This window comes from Propithecus coquereli, unplaced genomic scaffold (assembly GCF_000956105.1).
Source record: "Propithecus coquereli isolate 6110/MARCELLA unplaced genomic scaffold, Pcoq_1.0 Scaffold281, whole genome shotgun sequence".
NCBI lineage: Eukaryota > Metazoa > Chordata > Mammalia > Primates > Indriidae > Propithecus > Propithecus coquereli.
In genome coordinates this window covers 1,009,244-1,037,039 of record NW_012148408.1, presented here as the reverse complement: position 1 = coordinate 1,037,039, position 27,796 = coordinate 1,009,244, and the positions used below count along the sequence as shown (strand labels likewise).

Sequence of the window (27,796 nt, the reverse complement as noted above, 5' to 3'; positions counted from 1 at the left end):
TCTGTCTCAAAAAAAAAAAAAAAAAAGAGTCTGAATATAATATTCTACTCAGTTTCCCCCATATTTTCCTTTTCTAGTTTATGTGGATTTTAAGCAGTATTGCAGGTTTGGGTTGGTATTTTTAAGCAACAGTCATGAATGTTTGGTTTCCTGGCCTGCGTTACATATCAAGCTATTGAAAACTCAAAACTGATAATACTTCATTGGTTTGCCAAATTTTCAATCAGTGGAAGAAAGTGGAGGCCTCATATTGTTTAAAAATACTAGAGTATAGAAAAATATTAGAAAAATACTAGAGTTTCATGAGCATTTAAGAAAGGAAGTAGTGATCACTAAGATGAATTCATAAAGAAGTTTGGTATGATTTTTAGATAGGTAGCTAACAGGAATGCTTTATTTTTGGGAAGGCATTTTGATGGGTGTCTGATTTCCTTGTAGACAAGATGAAGAAATTGAGTGATTGTACTTAACTGAATGAGTAATTAATTGAATAACCATACCCAAGATTAATGATTGAATGTCAGTCTCATAGATGGTTTCTAGTGCTGTTTTTCTAACAAGTGTGTTATCTATTCTCAGTCCTGTTCTAAACTTTAATTAATAGCTTGGATAAAGGCGTTGATGACACATGGATCAAATTTTAAAAATGACAAAAATTTAGGAGAGATACGTAGAGCATTAGATGAATTGAGCAGGAACTGAACAGTAATGCTAGGCTGAGAATGTTAAGCAAAAATCTAGCTAAATAAATCTGATAAGAATAAATTCTACAGGAATAAAAAAACTAGTCTTAGTATGATGGGTAAGGGGGAAAAAAACAGTTAATGCATGGAAATTTGAACATATGTACCCAATTTATTGATTTGTTTCTTTTAACTATTTGGTTTAATATATATCAATTGGGTCCAGTCAGAAAAATGGAAACCGCACTAGTATTTCAAACATGGGGAAATGTAATACAGGAAATTGGTCACACAGATGTTAGAAGGACAAAAGAGGGAAAAAAGGGACACTGAGCTATTAAAGAGATAGTAACTACAGGAAGCAACTACTGCACTAAAAGCTGGGAAACAAAAGAAATCATTACTTAGGAACTAAAGGGATCCCTAGGCTGACACTATGATTTCTGAGGGGGGGACATTGTTCAGCTACTGTTGATACTGAAGTCCGTCCATACTACTGAAAGATGTTTATATATATATTAATAAGAAACCAAAATATTTAAATTGTGTTTGAACATCCCTTCCATTTTGAATATGGTTCTGAAAATAAAGCATAAAACTAATGTGACCTTGATCATGTCAGTGTTCTATGCTGTTTCTGTTTGTTTGGGTTCCCCCCATCTTTAAAATGGCTTTACTAGTAATACCCCTTCCAACCTCAGATGTGTTAAATAACCTCTCAGAAAGGATGTTTATAGAAATTTAGACAGTGATTTTTTTTTTTTTGTAAAGCATGGTAGATGAGTTGAGTGGCTAAACATTCTCTTTATTTTTGTAGGTGTGTATTTTATCTTTCCCACTGATATTTTAAGCGTTACTAAATGTATTTAATGTTGAGTGTTTTATGATAAAGATATTTGTCATGATCTGAAACATTGGAGAACAAGGTTTGGAATTCATTTCTGTCTTTTTTCTTCTCCCCCCCAAATTCTTCAGGTCAGTAACAGATCCAAGAGATGGAAAGAGAGTAGCACTCAAAAAGATGCCCAACGTCTTCCAGAATCTGGTCTCTTGCAAAAGGGTCTTCCGAGAATTGAAGATGTTGTGTTTTTTTAAACATGATAATGTAAGTGAAATTGGTGTTTGGGGGAAACTATTTCCTAAACCTACTTCACTGAATTGGTGAAGAGCAAACGAGAGTTTTTTAAAAGAGTATGGGCAAGTAAAATTTGGAAATTGGCTACGGTTTTATGCCAAACTCTGTGAAAAGCAGTAAGCACACCAGCGAGGTTATGGAATACCTATTGATAGGCTTTCAGTTCACACATTCTTACTGAAAGGCACATGCACACACCCACAAGTTTTCTAAGCTGTATTTTTTCAGTACTTTGCTTTGCCTTTTATTTATACTCTTTATGTCTTTCTTAAATTTTCACTATCAAGATCAGTGGTTTTCAACCTTGGCAGCATATTAGAATCACCTGGAGAGTCCATTTTATCAACATTTTATTTGAAGGTTTGAAAATTACATTATGAATTGTATGACTTGTGCAAGACCTAAACCTCCAAATTAAAAACCATTGAACCTATTAAGTTTCAGATTGGCTTCTAAATTGTGGTGTTGCACTCTGTGTTTGTCAGTGTGAATGTCTTTTTAAATTCTAAGACTATAAGCTATTAAATAAGTTTAAAGCCCATAGGAAAGGAGTATGTATTTGTAGAGAAAATAGGTTAGTAAGAAACAAACCACAGCCAAAGATTTTAATAAGTGGCTTGGAAACCTGAGACATATTAAAGCCCTTTTTTGTGACTGAGCAGTGAGCAAATTAAAGTGAATTCTAAGATTTATTGATTGACAGATAAATATTAATTGGTGCAAAGCAAATGTTGATATTTAGCTGAGGAATAATGCTAATATTCAGCACAAAAATAGAGTGTAATATTTGGTGAGTGATTTTTGGCCCCTGGTTTTAAGTGCTTTATTTTTATCCTTTAATATTTTTAATCAGAGGTTGTTAGAGGGGTGGAAAACAGTTTCTCCTATAAAAACAGTACAGCCCTTAAGGTAACATAGGTTAGCTTATTTATGGCTGTGTTTAGAAATATGAAGACTCATGGACAAATAGACTCATTGTGCTTTGAGAGATAGCTTCTCCTCAACTAATCCTGAATTAAAAATTTGATACGTGTAAAATTTGCCTGGAGGTTGTTAACATTGGAATCTGTTTTCAATTTCATGTGAAAAGAAAAACTGCCTTAAATTCTTTATGTAGAACCTATGCTATTTTAATTGCTATAATAAAAACTTTATCAGAAAAATAATGATTTCTTATGAGTCTGAGTGCTTATTTGCACAGAAATATTTAGAACTTTGGCCAAAGTTTGGGTCTCACTTTAAGGAAGAATCTGCAAAAGCTTGAGGTATTTGGTAAATTAAACTTAGAATGTGGTGCACTTGAAGCTCCTTGGTTTGACTATTTCATTTTATTCATTAGCCCCCTTGAAATCTCTTTTCCTTAAACTTTTTTAAAAAAGAATTGCTGTCTTTTAGTCAATTAGAACTGCCTAGCAATGTGTTGGTTTGTTTTACTAAGTTTCAAATTACCACTTGAGTTGCTATTTTATAACTGGTTCCTCAGATTTTAGAAGTAATTTAGAATGATGTCTAGTGCTTGTTTACTTATTTCTTGAATTTGCCTTAGTGTACCACTCCAGCATCAAAGAGTACAGACCTTATGTACATTGTCAGAGACTCAAGTAAAGGTATCCATGGTGAAGAAATATTTCAAAGGTGGCATCAGAAATTTGCTTACTGAAGATTTCAATGGTTTATTATATTCCAACCAGTCTTGGCTTCTTTTATAAAGGAGAGGTGATATAATAAGCTGCCGTTTATCTAGTTGGTACCTTTGCTCATGGCTCATTCCTATGGAATAACTAATTAAGTTACAAAAACCATGTCAGAGTAAGTAGTGTAAGAAAAGAAAGAAACTGAATTCTTTTTTTTAATTATTTCAGCATTTTACGGGGGTACAAATGTTTAGGTTACATATATTGCCTTTGCCCCACCTGAGTCAGAGCTTCAAGTGTGTCCATCCCCCCAAGAAACTGAATTCTTGAAAATCATACCAATTAAAACACACAACCAATCCTAATGTAGTTTATAAGAACTGGGCTTTAGAGTAAGAACTGGGTTCTACTCTTTTCTACTGGTGTGTCTTGGACCTCCTCTAAACTCTAAATTTCTCATTTGCAAAATGCGCATGGTAAAAGCAGAAATATGATTGTAACAGAAATTAAATTTTGAAAATGCATATAAATCTGTTGAAACACACACACCCCAATATCACTGTTTGAAACTCCTGGTCTCTATCATTAAAATAATAGGCTGGGTTTGGTGGCTCATACCTGTAATCCCAGCACTTTGGGAGGCCAAGGCTGGAGGAATGCTTTGAGGCTGGGAGGAATTTGAGACCAACCCCATCTCTTTACAAAAAAATCTTTAAAAAAAATTAGCCTGGTGTGGTGGTGCGCACCTGTAGTCCCGGCTACTTGGGCAGCTGAGGGAGGAGGATGGCTTTAACCCAGGAGTTGGAGGTTACAGTGAGCTGTGATGGCACCGCTACACTCCAGCCTGGGTGACAGAGTGAAACCCTGTCTCTAAAAAAATTAGAAAATACGCCTGTAATCCTAGCTCTCTGGGAGGCCGAGGCGGGTGGATTGTTTGAGCTCAGGAGTTCGAAACCAGCCTGAGCAAGAGCAAGACCCTGTCTCTACTAAAAATAGAAAGAAATTAATTGGACAGCTAAAAATATATAGAAAAAATTAGCCGGGCATGGTGGCGTGTGCCTGTAGTCCCAGCTACTCGGGAGGCTGAGGCAGTAGGATGGCTTGAGCCCAGGAGTTTGAGGTTGTTGTGAGGTAGTCTGACGCCACGGCACTCACTCTAGCCAGGGCAACAGAGTGTAAAAAAAAAAAAAAAAAAAAATTAGGAAATAAAAAAATTTTTAAAAAAGAAGAGTGCATCTGATGTCTGTGGGAGTGTTCAAAGTGAGGCAGATAGTTGCAGATGAAGATGGCATGGCACCATTATTTTATATGTAATGAATTTCTGTTATGCTCTAAGATCTATCTCCAAATGCAGCTTGGGGCCAGCATACCTGGTATGTGTGGAATGCCAGTCTAAGAGGCAACTGGTATTTGATGTAGTTAAGGCAAAAATTCTTTATTAATTGTGTTCTGTGTAAGGAGTGCAGTGTTAGGTAGGTCAAGCATTGGTCCCCAACCTTTTTGGCACCAGGGACTGGTTTCATGGAAGACAATTTTTCCATTGGGCAGGGGGATAGGCGGAACTCAGGCTGTGATGCCAACGATGGGGAGTGGCTGTGAATACGGATGAAGCTTCCCTTGCTCTCTAGCCCGCTGTTCACCTCCTGCTGTGTGCGACCCCCTTCCTAAGTTTCATGGGGGTGGGGTGTGGACAGTGGGAGGCGGGGTGGACTGGGGTTGGGGACTGCAGATTCAAAAAAAAGCTTAAAATACTGTCCTTTTTGAAAGATTGTGTTTAACACATGTTGTCGTGTGTCAGGAAGTATGCTAGATGCTTTATGTGTATTAATTCATTTATTCCTTAAAAATCTTGTCAGGGTTTATTAACCCTACTTTATGGAGGAGGAACGAGAGGCTTAGGGTTAAGTAATTTGCCCAAAGCCAGGGTGGCAGAGATTAGACTGTAAATCTCTTTGGCTGCAGGGCACATATTCGTTAATTCAGTAAGCATTTATTATGCACATCCTATATGCCTAAACTACATTAGCTTCTGGGGTCTTTACCTTTAATTAGTTTAAATGATTTTCATAATATGATAAATACTATGATAAAGTTGCTATGGGAAGATTGCCTGCGTGATTAAACATTAATGGAGGACAGTCTATGTTGTGTGCATAGCAAAGAGCTGGACAACCAAACCTAGTAGTGTATTAGAAGGCTCCCTGGAGATGGGAGCCTTAAAACACAGATTCATGGGTCTTACCTCAGACCTACTAAATTGAAATCTCTAGGATTAAGGCCCAAGTAGCTGTAATTTTTAAAGCTTCTCAGATGAATGGTGGCAGCCAAGTACCATAATATTAAGGAAAAATGGGAAGTTGTTGTGGGCTTAGAAACTCAAAGATGCATCAACCACAGAGAAGGAAAACCTTAAGATGAGCCTTTTGAGAATAAGATTTGATGGAAGAAGAAAGGAATGTCATGATAAAAATGGCATTTAGAAAGATTAACCTGGTCATTGTAGGAAGGTTGGATTTTAATTTGGATCGCTTTTTATGTGTTGAAGAATAGCTGTAAAGCCCTGGGAGGCTTTGGATTTTCTTTTGAAAGGAACCTTCAGAGTCACTGTATCAAATTCATTGATTTCAGGTGATCTGACTGAATTTTTACACATATCTGAGTAGCTACTTCACCATTTTAAAGGATAAGTTCACCTTGCTGTAGTAATTTAGGGAAACAGAAATGGATTTAACTTTCTAAAGACTGATGTTGTTTAGGCCTATCACTGATGTCTACTCAAAAGCTATTATAAAATCTAGCACAATCTCTATACCCATCTATGCACTTGTGCATGTGTGCACACACATGCATAGTTTGTCATATGATCAGCATGGAAAGTGATGATTGAGGTTTTTGTAATCTTGTACTCCTTTGAGAATCTGATGAAAGCTATGAACGCTCTCAAAAAATGCGCATACACAGAATTTTTATGTCATTTTAGGCTTTCACTTGTCCTCTACAGCCCTTTTAGAGCCCCCTCGAGGGTCCATTGATTCCTGCTAAAAGCCCCTGTAATACAAGTGTTGGGCATTTTCTTCTCTTTAGGCATAATGCTAAGCACACATTAGGCAGGCAGTCTATTTGAAAATTGAATAAGTGAATGAAAGTGATGGAGAAAAATTCCAGAATCTGGAATGATGATCACTCTAGTGATCTCTCTGAGGGTTACATTCCCCAATCTTAGCTCTGGAGTGCTCTAGGGAGGGGTAGAATGAGGCAAAGAAGCGTCATTCATTTGTGCGTGCGTGCGTGCGTGTGTGTGTGTAGTCTGGCCTAACTCAAACAAGGCCTCTTTGGGTTCTTAAGTAGGTTAGAGAATCATACCAATATGGGAAAAATAGATAGAGCCCTTCTCTGAATGCAGACATGCTATTCAGCTGCAGACTACTAATGTCTGCTAAGTAATACTAACAGTAATACTAGTTGTTTTGCTGCTAAGGAGTGTGAAAAAACCAAGGATGCTGTAGAGGTGGGTTACTTTTCAGGGGATTTGGTTTTTGCTGTGTGCCTAAAATTTGTGGTACTGGGCAGATTACTGACAAATTTAAAATAGTGCCATCTCCCATGTTTTTGCATTGGAAGACTCAATGTAGTTGATAAGCCTTTTCTTATCAAGTTGAGCTATATATATTCAGTGTAATCCTAATCAAAATCTCAGCAGGGTTTTGAGAGTATATGTATGTGGAAATTGACAAACTTACTGTAAAATGTGTGGAAATGCAAGAGATCTAAAATAGCCCAGCCAATCTTGGAGAAGTTGAATAAAGTGAGAAATTCATACTACCAGGTATTAAGACTGCTATCAAGTATTGAGACTGCTATCAAGTATTGAGACTCAATCTTAGATATTGAACAACAGAAGACACCAAACACAAGGTATTGAGGCAGAACAAGGACAGATAAATAAATTAATGGAACAGAATAGAAAGTCTGTAAACTGGCATATGCATACATGTTCACCTGATTAACAAGAGAGATGCCACTGCAGTTCAGTGGGGGACTGGGTGGTCATTTCAATAAACAGTTCTAAGTCAATTAGATATCCATATGGGAAAAAAAGTGAATCTTAGCCCCTAGTTCAAACCATACTCATAAATTAATTCAAAATGGATCATAGACTTAAATGTGAAAGGTAAAGTAATAAAACTTCTGGAAGAAAACATAGGCAAATATCTTCATGACTGAGATAAGCAAAGATGTCTTAACTGGACAAGTAAAGCATTAACCATAAAAAAAGTTGTTAAATTGGACACCATTAACATTAAGAACTAATGTTAATCAAAAGTTAAGAGAATGAGGCTGGGCGGGATGGCTCACGCCTGTAATCCTAGCTCTCTGGGAGGCCAAGGCAGGCGGATTGTTTGAGCTTAGGAGTTCGAAACCAGCCTGAGCAAGAACGAGACCCATTCTCTACTAAAAATAGAAAGAAATTAATTGGACAACTAAAAATATATAGAAAAAACTAGCCGGGCATGGTGGCGCATGCCTGTAGTCCCAGCTACTCGGGAGGCTGAGGCAGGAGGATCAGTTGAGCCCAGGAGTTTGAGGTTGCTATGAGCTAAGATGACGCCACGGCACTCCAGCCCAGGCAACACAGTGAGACTCTGTCTCAAAAAAAAAAAAAAGTTAAGAGAATGAAAATATAAACTTCAGATGTTTATCCAACAGCATACTTGTTTCTAGAATGTACTATGGGCTAGAACAATTTTTAAAATAAATATTTAGTGTTTGATGAAGACAATTAGAAATCAGTGTTTTGATATTTTTTAGACTGTAAATTCTATATCTAAATATCATAATCATATAAATAGCTTCTATAAATCAAAATGTTTTGACCATCCGTAAAAGACTTAAGCATTTTACAAAAGAGGATAACATGAAAAAGTGTTCAAAGTCGTTAGTCATCAGAGAAAGGTAAATTAAAACTACAATGAAATACCACTATATACCCGCCAGAATGGCTGAAATTAAGAAGACTGCCAATACCAACTGTTGACAAGGACGTGGATCAACTAAAACTCTTAACCATTGCTAAGGAGAGCATAAATTTGTAAAACTACTTAAGAAAACTGACAATTTCTACTAAAACTAAATATATACCTACCCAACAACTCAGTAGCTCTACTCCTTGGTGTACATATACTCAAGAAATGAGTGCATATATCCACCAAAAGACATGTATAAGAATGCTCAATCCAGCTTTATACATAATAGCTAGAAATTAGACACAAGAGTCTGCCAACAGTACTCTGGTGAAGTTCTTTGTGATATAGTCCAATCATATAGTGGCATACTACACATCAACAAAAAGAGTAAACCACTGACCTACACAACATGAATGAAACTCTCTGGCATAACAGTAAATGAAATAATCCATACACAAAAGACTCCACATTTTATGATGCAATTTGTGTAAAGTTTAAGAACAGGCAAAATGAATCTATGGTGACAGAAGTAAGAATAGTGCCAGGATGAATAGTGACTGAAAACAGGGGAAGGGAGCTTTCTAGGTGTTGAAAATGCTTAATTTCTTGATCTGCGTGGTGCTTACATGGATGTGTGTGTGTGTGTGTGTGTGTGTGTGTGTGTGTCTGTAAAAATTCATCAAATTATACTCTTAGGATTTTTATACTTTATGTTACAACTCTATAAAAAATAATAGTAATAACGTAGTCCCTACTTGAAAGCATTTAGAATCTATTGAAGGTAAGAGAGTGGGGAAGGAGTAACTCCTTTCCTAAACATGGGTTCATTTTAAGTGTCTTATTCTTATCTTTGAGTCCTTGGCAGAGTGGAAACTCAGTAAATGTTTATTCTGTGAATGAACAGATAAATTTCTTGTCTTTATAAGTTAGCATTGAGATTCTTCACAGCACTTATTTTATTGATAAAGGGCTGACTGATACTGAGCTTATAATATAACCAGTTTATAGTGATCTTCTAATATCGTGGAGGTTAAAATCCTAAAAAGCAGCAAACATAATGAGCTTCTGTTTCCTAAAAGGTTTGTGAAATGTGCTGAGACATTGTTTGGGTAATGACTGTCATTTAAAGATGTAACTTTAATTCACTTTTTAATTAGACAAGTCTGCTTATGTTTTTTGTATTTGAAATCCTTCGAAGAATTGGTGGTAATTTGGGTTACTTTGACTCTTTACAAGCCAAAGTCTTTTCAGGCATCCTCCTATTTACGTCTTAAGGCTAATCTCCTATACTTTATTCCCTCAAATAATAGTGGGTTTTATAGAGGAACTCCAGCTATTTAAATGGGGGAGTCAGGCATGAGATCTGAAGTTTGAAACTCTGCTACCATTCCTTCTCATTTACTCATTTGCATTACTTCTGAGATTTCTGGATCATTTCTACTGGTTTAAGTACTGTTTTTGCCCCTAGAAACGCTGTGGAATGCCATACTTCGATAAACATTTTGGAGTGGAAAGAGAAAGAGGATAAAACAATAGGCATTTAAAAAATCCCAAGCAGAGTTTAAAACATTGCACCTTCGAAGCTAACAATCACAGCTAAATGCCGTAGTACAAATGTCTAACCTTGTTTTATATGGCTTTTCTACAAAAAGCCTCATCAAATGTGGAGTAAAAAAGCCTCATTCTTTTCTATCAAGGTTTAATAATGTGTGGATGTCACTTTCCTCTAGATAACCTCTAATTATAGCAGATAGATTTGAAGTGTAAAATAGTTTTGTCTAATGGACGCTGTCACACATTGCATTCTGTTTTCCCTTTAGGATGTATGTTGCTCAGATACGGAGTGTAGAGTCCGAAAGATGTCAAATAAAACACGAATTTCTAGCTGCCTTCCTTAAGCATCAAATATTCATGTTAAAAATTATTCTAGCACCTAATGAGAAATAAATTTATAGGTTTAAAAATATAGCTGGCTAATTATAGGTTATAAAAATATAGAAATGAAAAAATTCATCTTTCATATGATAAAAATTATTCTTTGAAGAAATGAAAATCTGTTTATACTAAAATTCTAAGTATAAATATTTTAATTCAAAAAGGAAGGATAGATATTCCTTATAAAAACATCTAAATTATTTAGAAACCTCTAACTGGCTTTAAAGTAACTGTGGGCTTTTTCATCACAGGAAATTTTAGTGTAATAAGATAAATCTTTACTTAAAATTTTAAATTGAGAAATACGTGGCTGAAAAAAGAATAACCTTTAAAATGAACAAGGTTTCTTCCACAAGTAAATTGCAAGAGGAAAAGAAAAAGAGATGGAGGAGAAATCTTCAGGTAAAAGACATAAATAAATAAAGACATAAATAAATCATAATATGTAAATCTTATTTAGCTCCTGATTTAGACTAACAAAATTTTTTTATAAATAAGAACATTGAAAATTTGAGCACTGGGTATTTGACAACATTAAAAACATTTTAAAAATTTGATCATTGTAGCTTTTAAAGTTTTTTCCTTAGAGATACTGATGTACGGCTAAAAGAAGTCTGATATATACTTCAAAATTATATAGAGATAGTAAAGGGTAGAGATGAAACAAGAATGTCTGTGTGTGTGGATAACTAAGCCCAGGTATTGATTACATGGATATTCTTTGTACTATTCTGCCCACTTTTTTATATGTTTGAAAATCTCTATATTAAAAAATTTTTTCTTAAAAAACTAAGCCACAGATCATGAAATTTGAATGTATACCACACACTTTATCTCCTGTTCAATAGTTCCTTCCATGTCCTTTGAGTCTAGTATCTCTCATTAGCTTAGCAAGGTAGATTCAGATTCTTAGGTGTGACATCATAGATGGGACTTAAAAGAATAGCTAGAAAACTGGTAGGGGAGGTAGGGGCCTATTTGTTATGTTTTGATGGCAGAAGCCATCAAAATACTACATTGATAGTATGCTGCTTTTATAAAGGTCTTGAAGTTTTAAAGTCTTTTTTCCTCATCCTAGTGACTTCTTTTCTTGTACTTGGAATAAAATCCAAAATGCTTAATACAATTTAAAGAGATTTTGTGTGATATATTTCCTGCCTTCCTCTTCTACCTTATATAATATTAGTCTATTTTCTTTCTACCCACTATTTTCCATAAGCACTGGCTTCTCTGTTTCTATCTAGAATCTGACTCAATGTCTTTACATTGGCTACCCATTATTGACCAACTGCCGTTCAGCCTTCAAATCTTAAGAGTAGTGTTACTTCAGGGAAGCATTTTCTCCCCATCCTTCTTTATATTTTTTCTTCACAGTAATAGATGTTATAATTATATATCTGTGTAACTATTTATTTATTTGTTTAATGCTTGCCTCTCCCATCATCTGTCATAAGAGCAGGGATGATACTATTTTTTTCATCAGTATAACTCTTACCACAGTGCCTGCCAGGTAGAATGCAAATAGTAAATATTTGTTGAACAGAGGAATAAAGGAATGAATGATATGGCAACACTGATTGGGCCTTTCTCTACAACATTCTCTTCTGTGCAGGGATTTTGGAAGCATGTTATATGACCCAATTGCCTCTCTCATTTTGGTTTAAGTAGAATTATCTGTTGGATTGTAAATTTACAAACCCATCTTAATGTTTAGGACTATGTTTCTTGACTGACAAAATTAATTTCGATGGACAACTGTAACTAAGCTTTAAATAATTAAAGAGTTAATGGTATTTACTTGCATTTATGTCAAATTTTGTTTCCTTTTTAGTTCTCTAAATTTAACCTTTTTTTTCCTTTCCTTAGGTACTCTCTGCCCTTGACATACTCCAGCCTCCACACATTGACTATTTTGAAGAAATGTATCCTAATGTGAAAAGACGGGGACAATTTTTTATTAATTTGTTCTTCTAGCACGTTTCGGGGTTCATGCCTTGAAGTGTATTAAATCTCACTCTTACAGAAGTGATTGAGTACTGGAACCAGGTAATTTTGAAATCCTAAGTATCCAGCAGAGCTCAGTATTATCAACGTACCTGTGTGATGTTGTCACAGAACAGGACACCTGAACAAATATCCTATTTAATCCCCACACAGCCTTATAAGATTGATTATTACCATTCCCACTTTTACGATGAAACCAGTGAGGTAGCCATGTTGTAGTAGAACCCAGTAAAGTGTTCTTGCCACTATACAACAGCTACCTATCAGTTAAGAGAATAAAACTGCCCTTTCTTATAAAACTTGGAGTAAGATGAAAATTAAATGTAAGTTGGCCGGGCGCGGTGGCTCACACCTGTAATCCTAGCGCTCTGGGAGGCCGAGGCGGGCGGATTGTTTGAGCTCAGGAGTTCAAAACCAGCCTGGGCAAGAGCGAGACCCCGTCTCTACCAAAAATAGAAAGAAATTAATTGGACAACTAAAAATATATAGAAAAAATTAGCCGGGCATGGTGGCGCATGCCTGTAGTCCCAGCTACTTGGGAGGCTGAGGCAGTAGGATTGCTTGAGCCCAGGAGTCTGAGGTTGCTGTGAGCTAGGCTGATGCCATGGCCCTCTAGCCAGGGCAACAAAGTGAGACTCTGTCTCAAAAAAAAAAAAAAAAAAAAAAACCTGAATGTAAGTTAAATGTCTTATGTCCCTTAGAATAATGGTGGTGGTGGTTGTGGTTTTTTTTATCAGATGCCAGGCACAGTTCTAAATTCTTTACACATATGAGTTTATTTAATCCCTATAACAGCCCTCTGGGGAAGGTATTGTGGTTATTCCCATTTTACAAAAGATGAAATTGAGGCACAAAAGGTAAGAAACTTGACCAAGATCACAGAATTAGTACCTGTTGGAATTGAAATTTAATTCCAGGCAGTCTGACTATATAGTTTTGCTTTCAACCCTTACTTATGATTGTCTCAGGATAGAGGCTTTAACATTCTATTACTACTGTTAATGTCTAACAATAGTGTGTTAGGTATTGTGAATAATAATGAACTATAAAATAATACATGGTAATAGCTTCTGGGACTGTGCATGAAAAAAATTGAGACATAGGTTAACTCATCTGATATTCCTAGGCTAAGTGTCACCAGTTTCCTTTCTGTATTTAACTTGGTAAAACTTTAACTAAAAGACAGGGAATCCTAAATCAGTGAATTTTGTGAGCTCATGGTAGTGCAGTTTATTCAAACTAGGCTTTTTATTAACACTTTAGGTGTGTGACTCAGAATGGAAACCAATATAATAGTGAGATACTTTTTCTGATTCAGCAGTGAGACAAGTGAAAATCTTATTCTTACACAAGTGGTAGGTAATTCCATACTAGACAGTTATCTTTGATGATTTCCTTAGAAACTGGGAACAATTAAGAGCTTCCCAAAAAGAAAGAAAAAACTAAGCTGGTTAGGGAGTTGGGAAACCATACAAGATGTTAGAATTGTCACTGATCAACACTGCTGGGATGTTTTGATTTTTGATCTGGTAAACCAAAATCTGTTGAATTCTATACCATCAGCCCTCCAAATCTGCCTGTTCTGTATCCATGGATCAAAAATATTTGGAAAAATAAAAAATAATACAAATAAAAAACAATACAGTATAACAACTATTTATATAGCATTTATATTATATTAGGTATTATAAATAATCTAGAGATGATTTAAAATATACAAATACTATGCCATTTTATATAAGGGAACATCCATGGATTTGGGTATCTTCCAGGGGTCTTAGAACCAATCCCTCTCGGATACCAAGGAACTGCTATAATATTTGGTGATATTTTAGTCCACAAATCCTTTATGGAATTAATCTTTTTGTGCAGTAAAGCTGCAATCCCCAACCTTGGTCCATGGCCTGTTAGGAACTGGGCTGCACAGCAGGAGGCGAGTGGCAGGCAAGTGAGCAAAGCTTCATCTGTATTTATGGCTGCTCCCCATCGCCTGCATCACCTATAAGCGCCACCTCCTGTCAGATCAGCAGTGGCATTAGATTCTCATAGGAGCGAGAACCCTGTTGTAAACTGTGCATGCAAGGGATCTAGGTTGCTCGCTCCTTTTGAGAATCTAACCTCTGATGATCTGAGGTGGAACTGAGGCGGTGATGCTAGCACTGGGGAGCAGCTGCAAATAAGATTATCATTAGCAGAGAAGTTTGACTGCACGATAAATGTAATACATTTGAATCATCCAGAAACCATTCCCCTTCCCACCCACCCTGTCCATGGAAAAATTGTCTTCCATGAAACCGGTCCCTCGTGCCAAAAAGGTTTGGGAACTCTGCTATAAAGGATTAATTCAATGGACTTGGGGTGCTCCAACCCTGCATATTCTAAAGTAAGGACTGTCCCTTTACCAGTTCCTGGCTAAGAGTATCTTTATATAGATGAAAGCGTAAGCCAGGTCAGATGATTCTGACACACTGTTTTTTTTAAAAGTACAAAATTAACGTAAAGGTAGAAGAATCAAGAAAGTTCTTTTCTCCTCAACTGTAGGTCAGTAGTGGCAACTAAGGAGGAGGCATTAAAGATTTCATTTCATGGACTTCCTGAAAATTATCTGGGTCCTCACTGAAGAAAAGGAGGGAGCTAGTAGGAGTTGGGCAGCAATTATTTCCTTTAACAGAAGTACCTCTTCCTATACCTGGCCAGGAACCACCCTCTTTATCCTTTTAGTCAGTGGGAAGGAAATCCACATATTAGAAGGCATGCCTGCCAGTATGTGGTACTACGTAATATTTCTGCCATTTTGAAAATGAAGTTACTGAAACCAGACCTTGAAATTAGAAGAAATTTCCTTTATTAAATATGAATTTTGCTGCATTATAAGTTGTCTTGGAGGTTCCCAATACCAACCTCAGGTTCAATGATTCCCTAGAAGGACTCACGGGACCCAGAAAAGCTGTTATTCTCATGGTTACAGTTATTATAGCAAAAAGATACAGATTAAGATCAATGAAGGAAAATGACTCATAGTGATTGGCATGATGTTCAGTTGTCCTTTCCAATGGAGTCCCATGGGCAAGTGCTGCCAATCAGGGAAGTTCATGTGAGCGTTGATGTTCAGGATTTTTATTGTGGATCAGTCACATAGGCGTGGAGTACCCATGTGACTTAACTACTCAGTCTCCAGCCCTCTTTTCCTTTTACCCCTAGTGGTCAAACTAATATAGCATAGCCCAAGGCAACAGCAAACAAAAACAGGTATTTACCATAAATCATATTGTTATGTTAGCATAAACTATCTGGCACGGCCAAAGTGCCGGCTATACTAAGACACTGTTAACAGGTGGACATTGCAGTGGTTCAAAGGTTATTTCCCAGGAGCCAGTCAGAGGCCAGTCCTGAAGACTTTTGTAATCTGCAGGGTTTGGGCAGCCCAGATCTCTGAGTTAACCCTTTACTGTACATAGGCCATCTGTGGGTAAAGAATGTTTTCATGTAAGATAAGGGTGAATATGGGTATATTAAATAAATGCCAAATATATTTAGGTTCACTTCATTGGACACTTAGCTAATTCATCATATCCATTTTCTGTCTTACAGTTCAAGCACAGATTGTTTATATCAGGCATTTATTTTGTGTACTTGGGTTTGTCATTCCTTTAAAAACCTTGTATGTGTTTCTATAACATAGGAGTTCTCAATCACCTATTGACCATAATTTAATTGAGTCTGGGAGATCCATGATTTATATTATTTCACATGCTTATAGAACAGAGGAAAAGTTAGCATAGTTATGGTTTAAAACCATGAATAGGCTGTGCACAGTGTCTCACACCTGTAATCCCAGCACTGTTGGGAGGCCACGGTGGGAAGATCACTTGAGGCCAGGAGTTCGAGACCAGCCTGAGCAACAAAGTGAGACTTTGCCTCTACAAAAAATAGAAAAAGTAGCTGGGCACAGTGGTACGCGCCTGGAGTCCCAGCTACTTGGGAGACTGAGGCAGAAGAATCTCTTGAGCCCAAGAGTTTGAGGTGGCAGTGAGCTATAATTGCACCACTGCTCTCTAGCCCAGGCAACAGAGCTGAGACCCTGTCTCCAAAAATGAAAAAACACTGTGAGTGGCATAGGTGGTTTAGTAGCTGTTGGTAGCTAATTTCAGCCCATTTCATTAGTTAGAATGTTTCTATGAAATTGCCTTCCCCAAAATTGTTCACAAATGTTCAAATAAAGAGCCTTTGTCATAAAATATTCATGAAATCCTCTGGAATACCATTTATTTAAATATTTTACTTCATTTCATCTCATTATATCACTTAATTTTTTAGCTTCAGGTTAAAAAATCGACATGTCACTTTCACAGTGATTAGCTGACTACAGATGGAAAAATCTTTCAAACTTAATATTCTTATGTTTTCTGTCTTAAAATTTTTAGCTGTATGTGGAATCATGCACAGAAAAAAGATAAATGTTTTCCAATAGTGGTGTCATTTGGAAAAAACTGAATCCATTTAATGTATTAAATGAAAAGGAATTATGCCTAGAGCTGTCACAGGATTATAAAGATTTTTTAGGAAGAAATGATTTAGCTTGGAGCACAGGATACTAAAAAGTTGTGTTGTAGGACAACTATTAAAGGAAAATTTAAGAAATACCTTAGTTATATACATGCTTTGCCTTTGCTGCTGATTGCTTTAATATCCTGAATGGGAAGTTTTCTGTGTCCTGTGTTTTTAATATAAATCAATTTGTTGTAGCCAGAGGAAAAAACCAAATTTCCTCATTTTCCCTGAAAAATAAAAAACCCTTATTACCTAAAACACAAAAATATTAAAGATTAATAGGACCTCAAGTTACAATATGAATTCAACGTAATGTATTATCTGTCTGTGTCAGCAGCTCCCTCTGTAGTATCTAAAAAACATGCACACACACTATGCATGGTTTTAGACAAATTTTTTTTGATTTGGAGGATTATTTTGCTGTAGATTTCAAAGTAGGTAATATTTTGAATTTTAAATATATGATCATGGCATTATGCTTTTCAGAAACTCTTGAGGTCTGTATGAGGCTCTCTTTTAAGCAAGTTCTGAGCATGTTGCTATGCATCTAATGGATGTTTTAGTATTAATATTTAGTTGAAGGGATCAGTGCATAGAATGAAAAATATATATTTACATTACTTAAGTTGTGAGGGAAAGGAAATAATCTTAAGTAGTCATCCACTGTACATACAGTACCACATCATTACACTGTTTTCTAAAATCAGAAAAATTAGAATGTTATATTACATACTCAAGGTTTAATAGACATTTTAAGCAACAGATGCCTTAAAATCCAATTGAATAGTTAATATCATTTTAGAAAATCTGAGTTCTGTGAACATTTTTATGTAATCAAGTGTACAGTAAGAATATCAGAATATCATCATACAGTATCATGAGGTTAATCATATGTATTCCCAAAAGAGACTTAAACTGTAATAAAACGATTATATTGGTGCCCACCAAAAATTTAGCTTGAGTTTTAAAACACCATGCATCTTAAGATAACTCCTTCAAGCAACTAAAAAAAAGATTAGATAATTCCTTCCAGCAACTGAAAAAAAAGATAATATCTAGATTGTAACTGTTCACAAATCTGCCTACAGGGTACAACAGATGTAGCATAAGTCAGGTGTGGCAGGAGCAGTAAATTCTGCCATGACCTCTGTATCTTCGGGCTTTTTGTTTTCACAGTTTTTAAGCTAATACATCAACCTAGGAAATACATTCTTTAATAATTTTAAAGATTATGTATTTTTCTGAGCTAATGTTTTAGCTTTTAAAGGATTACATTTTCATTTTATAGTTTTCTATTTGGAAATCTGTATGAAATAATTTGGTACTTAATTACTTGGAGCCTACTGAAATTTAATCCAAGAAAAAACAGTTGTAATTATTTGATTAGAAAACAGTATTTATTATGCTTCAGTCAGGATTCTGGATGCTTTATAATGCACATAAACAGGCCCCTTCCCAGAAAGCACCGGGTGCCTGCTGGATTAGAAATAAAAATTTGGTTTGCTTTGGGAAAAGCTTATTTTTAACTTGAAGCATAATATTAGCATTTTATGGACAAGAATATGGGTGATATAGGTCTTCTGTGCTAGAAGCAATTACATTCTAAACCCAGTGGAAATGAGAAGTCTAATGGAGTGACCACGCATCCTGATTTGTTGAGACAGCCCTGGATTTTACCTGATGTTCTGGCATAATTATTATTAAGTTCCTTCTTTCACTCTCAGAAGTGTCCCTGTTTGGATGAAAGGTTTGCCTTGTGTAGGCAATGTTTAAACAGAAATCTCTGTTATAAAGACAGTGAGGAAACCTATGTGTCAGATTTGGCCATGTAGAGTCTCCAGTGCTATGAAACAGCTCTATAACCCTCAGGGAATCTTAGGTGTCAGTAAAGAGCAAAGAACAATCCAAATGAAATGCATATATGGATATGTATGTGTACTCGTTGTGCAACAATAGTACCAGCAAGGACCAGAAATCTGGGAGCTTTAAGGATTCACATATTGTAAGAATTTCCTGTTCGTTTATTCTATAAACATTAGCATCAACTGTGTTCCCAGAACCAGGAATTTTTGTCTATTTTGTTTACTATTGTATTACCAGCACTTAGAACAGTGCCTGACATAGAGTAGGGAAAAAATAAATGTTTTGTCCTTCTCAAATAAGACAAATAAGATTGTCTCTGCCTCCAGGTTTATAATCTAGTGTAGGATACAATCACATAAATAATGGCTATGATATAAGTTGGAAAGTATGATAATAGAAAAGAACCATGGTATCTTGGGAACACTGAGGGTCTGATTTTCATGCTTTTACTATTTTAGTTTGCAAGGTGAATTACTTGAAAGACATTTGATGATGTAAAACAAAAATTTTAGTTACCCACTGTCACCAATCCTGGCTCCGGACCTCTGAAGCCTAGGATAGAAATGCAGAGAAAGACAAAACCAGAATATTCTAGAACAGCTAATTCCTGACTCACCACTACTTTGTCAATACCTGGTCAGCCTTGTTTATCCATTCAGCCAAACCTTTAGCACCACTATGTGTATGACACTGTACTAATTTCTGTGGTGACTACAGAGATGAATTATTTATTTAGTTAGTTTTTTTAAAAATTTAATGTGTCTGGCACTGTCCTAAATACTTTACTCATATCTCCATTTTACAGAGGAAGAAACTGTAGCTCAGAGAGGTAAATAACTTATCCAAGGTCACTTAGAAATGACAGAGCTGTGATTTAAACCCACGTTGTATAGTCCAGTTGGCCAGGAGTGCTCTTAACCCAATATGCTCTGTTGCTTCTTAATGCTTTCCCTCAAGGGGAATACAGTCTATGGGGGAGAGATAAGATGTAAAGAAATAAATAACTGTCATATATGGTAGAATGTACCAAAAGAATATAGACAGGTGGTGTGGGACTTTAAAAGAAGGAGAGGTTACTTCAGGCAGAAAAAACAATAAGGAGACTTTGTGGAGTAAAAGGCATTTCAGATGATCATTGATGGATAAGAAGGACAGGTGGCATTGAAGAGGACGGATATTCCAGAGGGAAGGAGTAAGTATCGGGAGCATAATTAGGGAGTGGTAAATCCTCCAATTGGCTAGAGTTTAGCATGCACAGATAATGAGAAATTACCCTAGTTGGGGCAAAGTCATGGAGGGCTTTGAATGTTGAACTAAGGAAATTGGTCTTTATTCAGTAGGCATTGGAGATCCAATAAAAGATTTTTGTGACAAGGAGTAACAGTATCAGAAGTATACTTGAAAAACTTAACATGGAGTTCCATTTGGGATAATGAAAAAGTTATGGAAGTAGATAGTGGTGATGGTTGCACAACATTGTGAATGTACTTATGCCACTGAATTGTACACTTAAACATGATTAAAATGGTAAATTTTATGTTGTTTACATTTTACCACAATTGAAAAAAAAACAAACAAAAACACTATATAAGGACCTGACTCTTAGGGCTAAGAGGCAGTGACTACTGTGCATAGACTGTTGTGAAAGGAGAACAGAATGATTCTTGGCATCTTCCCAGATGGTTTTTCATGATACTTAATGTTCATTTTATGCCCCATACCCTTAGCAAAGATGTACCAGTAATATAAAATGTAATGGCCATTGCCATTACCTTTAAGGAGCTCATAGTTTAATAGAGATGATAGACAGTTTTCGAATAATTATAATACCAGAGTAGGCCGGGCGCGGTGGCTCACGCCTGTAATCCTAGCTCTCTGGGAGGCCAAGGCGGGTGGATTGTTTGAGCTCAGGAGTTCGAAACCAGCCTGAGCAAGAGCGAGACCTTGTCTCTACTAAAATTAGAAAGAAATTAATTGGACAACTAAAAATATATAGAAAAAATTAGCCGGGCATGGTGGCACATGCCTGTAGTCCCAGCTACTCGGGAAACTGAGGCAGTAGGATCGCTTGAGCCCAGGAGTTTGAGGTTGCTGTGAGCTAAGATGACGCCACAGCACTCTAGCCCGGGCAACACAGTGAGGCTCTGCCTCAAAAAAAAAAAAAAATACCAGAGTAATCAGTTTTACAATAGAGATATTAACCACATTCTCTTATGGATAAAAAGTGCCCTGTCCTCCTTCTCTCCTCCCCCTCTCCAATCCCAGAAATAGAAATAGAGCTTGGAGGACTTGTCTACAACTTACGTTTCAGTGTTCAGTAGTCCTTATATGAGCCAATACAAGAGCAGTTACATATTAGTAGGATAAGTATATTTTCAATATTTCTAGTTGTATTCTTATTTTTCCACAAAATTTTAAGCCATATCTTATTCCTATTCATGGGTCCATGTAACTTTTTTTGCATAGCTATTCTAATTAAATAGCAATGTGAAATAATGCTAATCTATTGTTACATCTAAGTGCATAATAGAATATTCTGTCAACACTGGAAAGTGGATACTGTGAACAAATGCATTAGGCACTATGTTGGATCACGTATCTAGACAGGGGAGGCAGATCCTTTTAAATGGACCACCATTTATTTCACCTCTTCTCAACTGCCATAAAAAGTACTCAGACACAGACTTCTCTGATATACCTCTCCGAGATTGTTTCTTCTTGTAGATTTTTATTCTCTCTTTATTTTGAATCTTCTCTGCCTTTTAGAACTGTTCATTTTAATAATTTTGTCTTTCAAACTTTCCAATCAAAAACGAGCTACACTGGTGATGGGTAGCACTGGATAGGTAAGGAAGCATCTGTAGATTGGTATGTTGGGAAACTTGCCCTCCCTTCAGAATGCTTTTGCGGTTGTTTATACCGCTTACAGCAGTCTGCTCTGTCTGATGACATCATTCATGCATATTTATAGTAGATCAGAATGTAGTAAATGCTCTCAAATCCTATTGGGCAGAAGGATGTTTGAAACCTAATTGTCTGGACATGGGAGTTAAGTTTTTCAGACCTGTTAGGAAAGTTTCAGCAGGTCTGATTTGAGGGCTCATTGTCTTGGAGAAAGTGTTAATATTCTTGTATTGGCAGTAGGAAGCATCATGCGGTTTATATGACTGAAATGTACATTCTTTACCTTCTGAATGTATTAAGAGGTAATTAAAGAATTTGTCCTTTCTCTTCATGAATGAAAAAATTCCAGCAGTAGAATAATGTTCCTAATCTCTTCAAATATCTTTTTTTATATTTAGAAAAGTGGTGACTATTCCAGTCATTTCAACTTCTATTCCTTGGCTCTTAATCTCTGGATTTATGTGTATGTATACTTGCTTTGGAGGGTTATGATGGTGGAAGATTAATTTACCAGGCTCTATCGTCTACATTTGACAGGCACAGAGCTTGTCTTTGCCTTCTCCAGAACACTTTGTGAAAAAGAGAGCTGAGGTTTGAAATAACATTATTTTCCCTAGCACGCTCTTCTTGTTTTATTACGTTCATGTTATAGCTTAAGCGACAAGGACTCATCTGACAGAACCTTCTGGGCTGTAACAGAGTAGATAGAATGACAGCTCTCTAGCATTTTTTCTTTTATTTTCTGGTGGTAGAATTGATTTTTTTTTTAGTCAGCTTTAAATTACAGTTGACGTAGTTTTAATTTTTGACATTCTGTACAACAAATTAGTTACTTTTAAAAGAAAAGGAATTTCCTTTGCCTGGGAAAGAGATTGTCGTATTCAAACATTTTAACAACATGACCTTTTATTCCATTGATTTCTATAGAGAAGCACGGGCATGCTTCAGAAAAGGTCAGTGATTCTAATTGAAGCACACTGATTTTTTTTCTGGTTGCAAAGGTGCCCATGCTTTTTGTTACAAAGAAGATGATGAGATTTAGGGCCGACCATTTGTTACAAGAGAACACAATTCTCTGTGTGACACGTTGCTGTTTTTCTTTCATGTGGAAAGCATTGTTTGAAATCAACATTATCTATAAGCCAGATTGTCATTATCCATACTACTTAATGCCCTAAAGTTTATTTCAGATCAGACAGTTTCATATGTGAAATCTAGGTTGAAATTTCCTTCAACCTGATTTTGGAAGAAAAAAATGTCAGGAAAGATTTTATGAAGTCTCACATATTTATGGTTTTGGAATTTTCTTCTTTCAAACAGGAATGCAGGATTTCAGAATTAGTGCTTAAGCATGTTAGTGCTTAAGCATGTTTTAACTGTCGTACTTGTCATATCCGAGATTCCATGGCTATAGGGGCCAGGCTTGGGTATCTGCATACTATGGTTTATTAAATCAAGAATTTACTGTGTCCTTCTCATATTTGTTCCAACAACTGTCACATGAAGATGAAGACTTTTTTAAAAAAAAAAAAGATTGTAGAACTGTTGAACAATATGGGGCCTACTTGATAAATATTTAATACTGTAAGATTTCCTTTTTATAATCTGCCTTAGCATTAGTTTCTGTCAATATGAAATTTAAAAAAGAATGATCAAGGTTCCATTTTCTGAAATAAGTAAAAGGTGTTTAGGGATTAAAATTAGGTTTTCAAATCTTTCTGTCCATATTCATTCTGTAGAAAATAATTTGATACAACAGGTTCCCCATTTTCTTCTCATCCCAACCCAGCTAAACCAGTTAAATACCCTTATTTTGTTATCTGAAAGCTTTTAACATATCATAAAAACTTTTTCATACATCAGTAGCTCATTGCACATAGAACATTAACTGCGTTCTCAGACTTCAGTTCAGTTGAGCAGGTAAACCAGCTTACTATAATTCTAAACTTGAGATGGCAAGAGTTTTTGAACCTGATAGTTTTTTACATAAGGTAGTATCACAGGGCCAGGCATGGTAGCTCACACCTGTAATCCCAACACTTTGGGAGGCCTAGGCAGGGGGATTGTTTGAGACCAGGAGTTCAAGACCAGCCTGGACAACATGGTGAGACCCCCGTCTCTACAAAAAAAAAAAGTATCACATAGATGCACAACTTGAGTTGTCTAGAATGGTTAGCTATTATTAAAGTGCTTATTTAGCAGTGCTTTATTATGACATATTTGTGCAACACCTTGTAGATAGTAAGCATTTATTTATAATAGTTTATAAATTCCTCCAGTTCTTATTAACTCTCTAAATGCGGCGTAATGAATCAGTTTTATTCTTTCTCTTTTGTCTGAGAGGTGGGAAAAATCTAAGTCATAGACTGGGTTGGCATGGCTGAACATGGGAATGTGGAAAATTGACCTTCATCCCATTGTGGTATAATTTCCTCCTTCAGCTTGAGATCACAGGAACCACCCCTGTTCCTATGCCCTATAGTAATAGTCATATCCTCTTTTTTAATTCCTTTAAAAGCCCGTCTTGTCTGCATAAAGATTACCTAGGCTTTAGTGTATGGCAAATCCTGAGATTGTTTTAAAGAGCTGTTTAAAGTTCCAATTCACAGTTGGAATTTTTTACCCTCTGCTTTGCAGAGAGTCACTATAGATGGAACAACTTATTCATGCTAGCTCTTTGAAACACCTGTGTTCCAGGTGAAGCCAAAAAAAAAAAAATTCTAAAGCTTGAATCAAGTCTTTTCACCTCTCCATTAAAAAGTAAATATATCTCTAAAACTTCCCAGCTGGTGGGAATGAAATGCTGCCAGGGCTCCTAACTATTAAAGGGTAATATTGAATAACAACAAAGCCACACTTAATTTGAGCTTCTGAAAAGCCTCATAACCCCATTATCATTCTCCTGAACTGCTTAACCTTCTGGTTAACCTTCTGATTATTAGCCTCTTGACATTTAATTCAGGTGTAAGAGTTTAGGGAAACCCATGGGATGGTATTTATTTGATCTTTTTTGTCATATCCCACTGTTCTGACTTTATTTCTGTTTTTTAAGGTTGCTGGACACCAGGAGGCATGTGTTATGCGAAGACCTAGAGATTTCAGAAGCCACTAAATACATCAGACTTGCCTTAATTGGAGGATATGGGGAATTAGTGAGGCTTTTAGCCACTACATAGACCAGCTGAGTCTCCTGCTATCAACTCAATTTATTTGAGAGCAATGCCTCAGGAAACTTAATAGACTTATAGCACACTAGCACAAATCTGAATTTTAGCCAGAGTACAGTTTATTTATGTACTACTTATATTACTTTCTTCTCTACATACCCTATGCATGTCATTATTAAATATTAATCAAGAGCCCTGAATTGCACAATTGGCAATGCGTTTAATAATTACATGTTTAATTGACAGTCTTTTCCTCTTTTTAACAAATCACTTAGAGTGGGCAAGAGAGGCAGATGGTAGAAAATAGGATCAGATTGAAGTGGCATTTTTTTGCAAAGGAAATATGATTTGCATGAGTAAGCAAAGTTTTGGGTTTTGTGTGTGTTTTTGCTTTTGGGGGATATGTGGAATATTAGTCAGTTGCAGAATATTAATCTGATAGCTAATTTTTACCATGCTGAGCTCAAGACTAAGAAAGAAACCCTTCAGGCTACTAGAAACCCTTTACCAAAACCAGCAATCCCCTGTGTGGGGGTTCTCAGAGGCCTCACAGAGATTAGCACTTTTAATTGCTGCTCCCTTTGTTTCCCATATGTCCAAAATCAGGCATAGGTATTTCTCAAAAATAATATGTCTTGTAAAAAACTTTTCTTGATCTAAGAAAGGGCTTTTTGTCCTCATATGAGTGGACTCTGAAGGAATATGACTGTCATAGATACACTTTTTTTTGGTGCCAAAAAACCCATATAAGACCACGTTAATAAAAAGTGAATAAAATTTTTCTCTTCAATGGTGATATCCTTTTGAGATCACAGTGGCTTAAAGTAGCTTTTTTGAGTGGTTGCCAGTTTGTTTTTTACTTTTATTCTTTTGCTTTTTTCCTTGGGGAGGAATATCAGGAAGAAATAAGAGCACAGTCACACATTTTGCAAAAGGCCATGGACTTTGATATCAGGTAGTCCTGAGTTCAAATTCTTATTTTTTCCCCCATTACTAGCTTTTTGACCTTGAAAAAGTCATTTGCTATTCCTCCCTGAACCTGTCTCCTCAATGATAATGGAGATAATATTCTTCCTTACAGGGCTATTGGAAGGAATAAATGAATATAAGTACATAGGACATTTGGCACAGTATATGGCCTGTTGATGTTTAACTCAGTACCCTTCTTTCCCTCTTATAACAACGACGACTACAGCAATAGCAGCTACCACCTAATTCTTGTTCCCTACGTGCCAGGCATTTATATGTGATTCTATCCTGGCAGTAACCCTGTGTAGTCAGTGTCATTGTGCCTATTTTATAAATGCAGAAACAGACTCAGAGAAGTTATTTAACTTGCCTAATGTTATCAAGCTAATAAGTGGCAGAGTCAAGATTCTAACCCTGGTCATTTTGGTTCCAAAGCCTACAACACACTTCCTTCCACTGCTAAATCTGTTTAACTCATTTTAAAATCAGTTTCTAGGCCTTCTCCCTTCTGAAGTGGAATTATTTTATTCTTACCTTTTTGTATGGTTTTATATTTTTGAGGTTTACTTCATCTTTTGAAGAACAGAGTACAAGTTTAGAACAAGGGCTGGGATATAGCACCACCTCTGCTGCATACTAGCTATGACCTTTGACTAGTTCTTTCACCTCTCTAAACCTCTTTGCTCATTTGTATTAATATCATGGAATCATAATAAGACTTACTTCCTAGAGTAATTAAGAGCAGGTGAAAGGCCGGGCGCAGTGACTCACACCTGTAATCCTAGCACTTCGGAGTCTGAGGTGGGAGGGTGACTTGAGGCCAAGAGTTTGAGACCAGCCTGAGCAAGAGCGAGACCCGTCTCTGCAAAAAATAGAAAAATTAGCTGGATATGGTAGTGCACGCCTGTAGTCCCAGCTGCTCAGGAAGCTGAGCCAGGAGAATCGCTTGAGCCCAGGAATTTGAGGTTGCAGTGAGCTGATGACACCACTGCACCTGGGTGGCAGAGGGAGACCCTGTCTCAAAAAAAAAAAAAAGGTGAGGCAAAGCAAATTTAAAGCTGGATTTCTAACATATAGAAAATTGTAGTAAATACCAGTTATTTTTCTTTTTCGATCAAGCTTCTGTGTTCATTTACATTAAACTCCTTTTGCTTCCTTTTTGTCCTGTCTGCTTGATTTTTACATGTTAATGTCAGTCTTTTCCTGACCTCTTGACTGTTGCCTTGCATTCATCCATCTTTCTTCTCTGTCTTGTCATTGAGTTAGCATGCTCTCTACACCCACTTAGTACCCAGTCAGTATTTATTGATGCTAATGATGGTGGTTAAACCAAGATGCTGTTGGCACCAGTCCTGCAGCCTGTGAGACTGCTTGAGTAATCATGCCTTCCTAAAAACAGAAAAGTACTCAATCATCTTACTCATAATTGAAGGTCAGAATTTGATGTCAGCATTTGTTTTCTGTGATGATTATATAGCTTTTTCTGCAGAATTACCTTTGACAGTTGGGACAGTCAGGATTTCTGGCACGAGGCTGATTACCATGTGTTCTTAAATTACTTCCTAAAATAGATGCAGCATCATAGAGGTGGGTTAAACAAATATTGAACATAGTACAGATTTGTTTAAATTGGAGCAAGAGGTCAAGGGAGGCATGTCATTGAGGTGTAGTTGGCTGCCAGGCTCTAGATTAGTTTCCTCATCTTCTTGCCGTAAGCATTTTTGCATCAGAAAAAAATTATGCAAATATGTTTTTAATTGTAAGCACCCTGCTTTGTTCTCTGCCTTTTTGGTATCTTTAATATGTTCCCACCTATTTCCTTGATCCTCAGAAGATTCTTTTTTTTTTTTTCTTTTTTTTGAGACAGAGTCTTACTCTGTTGCCCGGGCTAGAGTGCCGTGGCATCATCGTAGCTCACAGCAACCTCAAACTCCTGGGCTCAAGCAATCCTTCTGCCTCAGCCTCCCGAGTAGCTGGGACTACAGGC

At 36.4% G+C, this 27,796-nt stretch overlaps 1 protein-coding gene across 1 annotated transcript in view; it reads left to right on the top strand.

The window, feature by feature from the left end:
• The window catches only part of NLK (nemo-like kinase), a 176,862-nt gene that overhangs the window by 87,119 nt on the left and 61,947 nt on the right, over window positions 1-27,796 (top strand). The window contains exons 2-3 of the mRNA XM_012648294.1: window positions 1,659-1,788; window positions 12,218-12,273. Of these exons, the coding sequence (XP_012503748.1) occupies window positions 1,659-1,788; window positions 12,218-12,273 (186 nt within the window). The remainder of the gene's footprint in view (window positions 1-1,658; window positions 1,789-12,217; window positions 12,274-27,796) is intronic.